Raw genomic sequence first — 7,758 nt, forward strand, 5'->3', positions numbered from 1 at the left:
CACCTCTCTTCTACCCGCCTCACATCCATTGGACAATTTAGAACATTACTACACGACCCACATGCTGCACCACCTATAAGCAACATGCCACACCTCACAACTTTGCTTCCCCAAGTCTACCTCACAACAATGTTACTCCACAAAAGCAACACAGCACTCCAAATCACTCTCAAACACCATCTCCAACACATACACATGCAGACCCATCAAAATGTCTTCTTAGCATGCTGGATGAGGAACACGATACAGAACAGCTACACGATTGCTATCCTAATACAGCTAATACCAGCACTAAAAACACACCTGCTACATACCCACACAATACTGATCGTTCTTCTACAAAACACAAAACAAAGTCCCAATATCACCAAAGGCCATTCTCTACACTGTCTACTAATAAATGCTCGATCCCTCTCTAAAAACAAGCATCACATCTACGGCCTTCTCACAGATGCAAAACCAGTCATACTATTCATAACCGAATCATGGTTGCGAGAGGATATGGCTCCAGTCCTGCATGAAGCTAGGCTATCAAATAATCACCCAAAATCGTATAGCCAAAAAAAGGAGGTGGTCTAGCTGTTGTATTCAGGCAAACAATACATATCACTAAAGTTGATAACATCTCCATAAAGAATTGTGAGACTCTTCTAACAAGATGCAATCCTACACTGTCTTTCACCTGTAACTTCCTGCTCCTTTACAGACCTCCACCTAGCAAGGCAACATTCCCAGACGCACTTCTAGACACAGTTTCAAACCTGATAGTCATATACTCCAACCTATGCGTTCTGGGTGACCTTAACATTTGGTTTGATAAAACCAATATGACCCATCCAAAAACAATAATCACTGGCCTAGCCGCATTGAACCTGCATCAGATTGTCCACAATCCAACACACACCGCTGGACATATCCTAGATGTCATTTTTGCGAATACTGAACTAGTTACCTTTCAAACTATAACTCCAGTCACATGGTCAGACCACCACTTGCTTGCTTTCCAACATAAAACAACACAAAGCGACTCACCTAAAACTACATTACATCCATCCACCTATCGGCCGTGGAACAATTAAATTTAGAACCCCTGGAAACAACTAACATCCAGTATAAATCTGGAAACCATAAATTCTGTTCAGAATCTATATGAGTGGCTACAGGAAGCTTTTGACATCCTGATACCACTCAAAACCACACAACAGAACAAAAGAAAAAAGCGCCTTGGAAAAATATAGAAATAAAAGACATAAAACAACAAATTAGAAAGCTGCCACGTACCTGGTTAAAAAAAAAACGCTAAACAAGACAAACTTCACCTACAGAAAATTAACAGATTATATAAGTCGGCTATCAAAAAAGCAAAGAAAAGGTACTATTCAGACATAATTGAAAACGCTAAATGTGCAAATAAAGAATTCTATAAAAAACTCAATGAATTTCGAAAACCAAATTGCCTAGAAGGAACTCATCCTGTTACTCAAGATTTCACAGACAAACTAGCAAATCATTACACGGACGAAGCAGACACGTTGGACTCGTATTTAAAACAGAAACAAAGCACCAACACTAACCCTTCTACAAAACAACTATCCAAGAATGCTCTAATCAAGCCCCTCCGTTTCTTCCAACACATCTCACACAATGAATTTATGGACCTGGTCAAAGCAAGCAGGCCTGCTGGCAGCCCTTCTGACCCCTGCCGCCACAAACTTTCAAGACAATTATTTTAACAACCTCTTCTGCCATTCCAGTAAGAAGAATCATCAACGACTCCTTAACTACTGGAATATTTCCAGAAGAACTCAAAAAGTCATACATACGCCCTTTACTGAAGAAAACAAACTTGGACCCACTGAACCCTGACAACTACAGAGCCATTACAAATGGACCTTTCCTAGGCAAACTGATAGAAAGAGCACCGTTCGACCAGATGTCACAATTCATTGAAGAGAATGACATACTTTCAAATTTCCAAACAGGATTCCGTCCGGGAAGAGGCACTAAATCTGCCCTCCTTGCCATCTGGGATGACCTAAAGAATACAGTTGACCGCAACGGGATTGCTGCACTACTCCTTCTGGACCTCTCAGCTGCCTTTGACACTGTTGACCATGACACTCTGAAACAAAGACTTTATGGAGCCGGCATAGAGGGAACTGCTCTAGACTGGATCACATCATACCTTCGAAACAGAACTAATGTCATCCATACCCCACCTTTCTCGTCCAAACTGTACTCCACAAAAGCAGGGGTCCCTCAAGGTTCTATCATCTCGCCCATGCTTTTCAACATCTACATGAAGTCTTTACCAGTACTGATCAATAAATTTCACCTCACGTGCTACAACTATGCAGATGACACGCAAATACTCCTTCAACTGGAATGCCCCAAAGACAGTGGAAAATCACCAATTTTCAGCTGCCTCAGAGCCATGGATCAGTGAATGACTCTGAGCCATCTCAAATTGAATGCTTCAAAGACTGAAATACTCACATGTGGCGATTGGAAAAATCACAACCCGCTTGCCGCATGGCCTGATGAACTGGGATCACTGCCTAAAGTATCGAAGGAAGTAAGAAACCTCGGAATGACCATGAACTCCAAGCTTGGATAAACTAGCAAGATCAAGCTTTGCTACTATAAAAACGCTGCGACAAATTTTCCCTCATTTGGGATTTCCACACAAGGTCCAAGCTACCATCTCCATTGTTCTATCCAAACTCGATTACGCCAATAGCCTCTACCACGGATCACCTTTAACGACCATGAAAAGACTACAACGGATTCAGAACTCGGATGCCAGACTACTCTTGCATATCAAACCACAAGACCACATCTCCCCTGCCTTGAAAGCCCTGCATTGGTTACCGGTTGCTAGAAGATCCACGTTCAAGCTACTTTGTATTACCCACAAAGCAATACATTTAATAGGACCACTCTTCATCAGGAATAAAATCACCAAACACATTCATCAAAGGAACCTCCGCTCTAAAGGAGCATCTTTCCTCAAAATCCCACCATACAAGAAAAAAACCAAGAGTGGCACATCCTTCTCTGTTCACACAGCCAAACTATGGAACTCTTTACCCCCCCCCCCCCCCCCCCAACATAAGATCCACCGACAACCACCTTATCTTCAGAAAACTACTCAAGATTTGGCTCTTCCCCACATAAGCACCATACGGAAACAGAAATTTACAGCATATACCTCTGTATACAAGCATTTGTTTTCACTATAGATATGTACCTGTCTTGGTGTATTACTTTATAAAACATGTAAAATAATTATGTTAAGAGAAAAGAAAAAAAAATAATATTAATCAATAAATAAAAATCATCTTTTGTCTACACGTACTTACTTCCAGTGTCCATCTATGTACCCTCCATGTTCTTGGATCTGTATGTCTGTTACTTTTCTCCTGAAAAAGCATACCCAATGCACTACCCTATTTCTCATCCTATGTCTCTATCAATATATTTAATCTAAATATGCTTACTTCCTTTATGTATCTATATACTTTCAATGTACTTATGGATCTATATATTTATCACTTTCTTGTAATTTAGCATTTCCAATGCACTAGCCTATTTCTCAGCCTATACTTCGCTCAATATATCTTCTAGCCCAACCTTCTGACTCATCTCAAACTTATTTCTACTACTCCTTCCAATGCACTACCCTAGCTCTCATCTATCAATATATCCTCTACATCCACTCTCATTTATCCCAAACTCCATACCACTACTATGATCTCCAAAATAACCCTTTCTAGACACTCTCCTGCTCTACCCCTCCTTGCATCATCTGACACCTCTTTTTACTACACCGATCCCCTAAAACAAACCTATCTAAACTCTCCCCTCTGACTGCTCCCCTCCAAAACTCCTTTTTACTCATCCAAAAGCCTCTTCCTACTGCTAAGACCTTAACAAATCCTTCACTATTTTATCCCTCCACTATCCTTTTCAATCAAAATTAACAGACTAACATGTTCACTTCTCAAATTCCATATTCAACCATACTAATATACTGCCCAAATAACTGAATAACATATCTACTACTCAAATTACTTCATATTTATACTATACTAGTTTTCAACACTAATCCTTTATGGGTTCCGGAGTGGCGTGCTACTCACCAGAAAAGCGCTTCAACACCCATCAGGGGTAACAAGTGCAATATGAATGCAAATCTTTCTTCCCCTTTTATCCCTCCGCTATCCTTCTCACTCCAAGTAACAGACTAATATCCTCCACTGAAATTACCTCATATTTCCCCAGATTAATTCACCAGTAATCCTTTATAGGCTTCCTGAATAGCGTGCGTCAACAAGCGATAAATAAATACAAACCTTTGTCCTCCTCTATCCTTCTGCTATCATTCCAAATCCAAATAACTGACTAACCTATCCACCACTTAAAATGTACTTGCATGTTTCACTATACTAATTCAACACTAATCCTCTATGGGTCCCGGAGTAGCGTGCTACCCGCCGAAAAAGCGGGGTAGTAAGCGCTATATAAATGCAATTACAATACAATACTTGTCATACATTATAAGGATATTGCAAGTCACTGGCAAATTCCATGACCGTATAGAGGAATAAGACCGAAGGTCAAGCTTCTTTATAAGGTTTTGGAACCCCAAGATGACTTGCAGTCCCCTTATGAACGGCACAAGGTACTTTATTCCTTATAATACATGGTCACACCATCACCTTCCCGATACACCATTTCAATCCTTGGATCATAGCTCTTTCATATGGAAAATAGAGCATTTTTGTAAACATGGACAATAAAAATAGAATCTCTGGTCCAAAATTATACACTGCAAAAATACATTAGAAGCAACTTAATTTTGATATTTTTTTTTAAAAAAGGGCAGTAGAAACTTGCAGAAAAATTATAAAGTTTCTATAATTAGACATGGGAGGGTAAAACAAATGAACATGTTGCCATAAATATTTTCTTTCTCCTTGCCAAATGTACATCCACAAAAACCCAGCAGAATAAAGAGAGAAAAAAAAGTTTTGTTTTTGTTCTTTAAACAACTGCTTTAATTATGTTCCGTGACCCGACCTGCTTTCCAATCGGCTGCTTGCTCAGCAAGTATGTATTGTGTTGTCAGAACTTAGCTGTAACAAGTTATTACACTTGCGTAATGTAATTTCTTAATAATCGACTACTGGGTACATCACAAATCGAAGATTATCAAAAAGAATTCGCCAGGTGTCAATACATTGATTATAGAATCCCATGACATAATGAGAATTATTACAGTTAAATTATTTTGGAATTTAATTAGGACCATAAATATTGGATACTGTACTCGGAGTGGCATCGAAATTAACCTAAAACGTGTACCCCCTCTAAATTAAGCTGGTCAGATGGAAAACATCTCTCTACGTATCTCTGGGCATCCCAATTCACTTTCAGAAACCAATAAGAGTATGGGAATAAATAAATAAACAAAGGTAGCCTAACATTTGTGCCTTTCACAGAGATCACTTATGTAGATTTTTCACAAGGCTGTGCTTCCATAAAGTGCACCGGTGTGTTAGTCTGTACATCACTGTCATTAAATCTATGGGTGGGGGCTGTATAAAAGAGTTACATTAAATTAGCAGTGCCTAGTGACCAGCAGTGGTGGCTACTGCTTCATTGTGGTATCGTTTGCGAAGTTATAAGCAACGCGACATATTAAGCACACAACCCGGTCGTCCAAAAACCGGGCACCGGTCGTTGCCAGAAATAAACTTGCGGTGTAAACAAATTAAGTGATCGGTTATCGAGTCTCTCTGTGGTACAAAATACTTAACGCCCAAGAATAAAATGACCTGCCCCTTGAGTCATCAGAGTAAATCAGCCTAGCTAGTCAACAACTACACTGAAGTTCACTGAGAGTTAAAGCAGCTAGTTTCAGTAAGATGCACTTCGGCGGTCTTGGATATGTACTGTAAAGGCAAACAGCAGATCATTACACTGAAACCACTATGAGAGCAGGCAATGCCACGCCGCGCCTCAAATGCGACAGGCTCTCCTCTCGGGAAGGATCAATCTGCTGCGCTAGATTTCGTAAACAGTGAGGCCACAGAGATCAATAATGTGCCTAGTCCCCTTCGTTTCTATCTATCTTCGGCTACACAGAGCAGCTGTCGGGCTCCCGGAAGCAGAATCGCCGAATGAACAGCAGGAAGAGGGCGCTGCAGTGCACATGCACCCCCAGCCTCCCCACTTTGCCCTCGATCCACCCGCTCCCCCACATTACCTCATCAGTATCCCGCAGGGGGATCTCGATGGAGCCCCGAGACATGGCTGCGGCTGGCGGAGCCCCCAACTGGGGTGTTGGTGGTCCCTTGAATTCGGAGCAGCTACCACAGGATCCGCGCTGCTCGGCAGCAAGGCCAAGATTGGCTGGCAAACACGGAGACAACTGCTTGGAACTACTTCCGGGGCAGCCCCCGCCCACACGGGAAGCGCTACCTGTGAGCTCGGCATGTCTTCTTTGGGGTGAGGAGCTCACGTTTGTTTCAAGCGTGTCGTGGAGGAGCCCTCTTTGGTGCACGAGTGGGTGCCTTATTAGCAGACACCTCTGAGTGCTGTCTAGATATTTTCAACAATTAGCATCCTCTCGCGCAATGTGTATTCGAGTGCGGCACGTAGCATGTCAGCGCCATATTACCAAAATGTAAGGCAAAAGCGGAATTTCTGATCGAACTGAATGCTTTCAGTAGGATCGAAAAGTTGGTCTATCACCTGGTATGACCTGAAAAGCTAAATATAGAATTTCTCCACAAAGGCATGACCTATGTACTCAAGGGCGTGTCCTAAAACATGTAGGCTATGATCGCTTGCTTTGCACACCATGCTACTTCTTGACAGCTTTAGTGTTTTACGTCAGTGCATACAGACATATACTGCAAGGGACACGTAATCCGAATTCAAACCAGGCCTATTGTTTTTACCAGCACATGTTCGCGCTGATTTTTATGGCATGTGAGATAAAAGAGCAACTATAATATTATTGTGAATAAATACAGTTGAAAATGTATACATTCTGAAAATATAATATGGCATTGCTAATTAATCAACACAAATGTCTATCGAAGGGATGTACTTTTTATTGATGCTGTCACTCTTGTTTACACTTAGACACCACTTTTCTTTGTTAATCTCTCTATTAATGACATATACCGTTTTCCTCGCTAAATCTTTCTGTATGCCCCCTCTTAATCTTCCTTTCATTGCTGTTGTGGGCGCATAGTACCGATAGAACATTTGTAACTCAATGATGTGCCCTGATGTTGAGAGGATCTGGTACAGTGTTAACCTTAAATCATGAGGCAATGTGTCCCAGAGACAAGGTTCAAAACAGCATTCCATATACAGTCAATAAGGAAAGGACTAACTCAAAAAGTGAGTTATAGAGCGGACTTTAGAAAACCACGAAGGTATCTTACTAAATTTAAAAGTACAATATAGAGATAGTAAAATACAAATTTAACAGCCTAATTTACATATATGAAGTCATTTGCTATGTAAGCGCTCAGTATAGTAACAATATGGAACAGGCAAAAGCAGAAAATAGATTGTCATAATGTACGGGGCTCACCTCCAATTGCAGGAGATTCTATATACAGTTTTCTTCCATAGGAAAGTACAAAATCTGCAAATTCAGCATGGTACGATCATTGCTCCAACAAATCCTAGTTATAAATTGTAACACACCTCAGAACTTTACCCAGTGCTTGAAAT

The 7,758-nt window shown here is 40.9% G+C and overlaps 1 protein-coding gene across 1 annotated transcript in view; it reads right to left on the reverse strand.

Annotated features, from left to right (window-relative positions):
* Positions 1–6,448, reverse strand: part of CTR9 (CTR9 component of Paf1/RNA polymerase II complex) — a 222,667-nt gene extending 216,219 nt beyond the window's left edge. The window contains exon 1 of the mRNA XM_086955952.1: positions 6,272–6,448. Coding sequence (XP_086812078.1) covers positions 6,272–6,316 — 45 coding nt within the window. The 5' untranslated portion in view covers positions 6,317–6,448. The remainder of the gene's footprint in view (positions 1–6,271) is intronic.
* Positions 6,449–7,758: the final 1,310 nt, after the last annotated feature.

Source organism: Lissotriton vulgaris, chromosome 2_1, assembly GCF_964263255.1.
Source record: "Lissotriton vulgaris chromosome 2_1, aLisVul1.2, whole genome shotgun sequence".
Classification (NCBI taxonomy): domain Eukaryota; kingdom Metazoa; phylum Chordata; class Amphibia; order Caudata; family Salamandridae; genus Lissotriton; species Lissotriton vulgaris.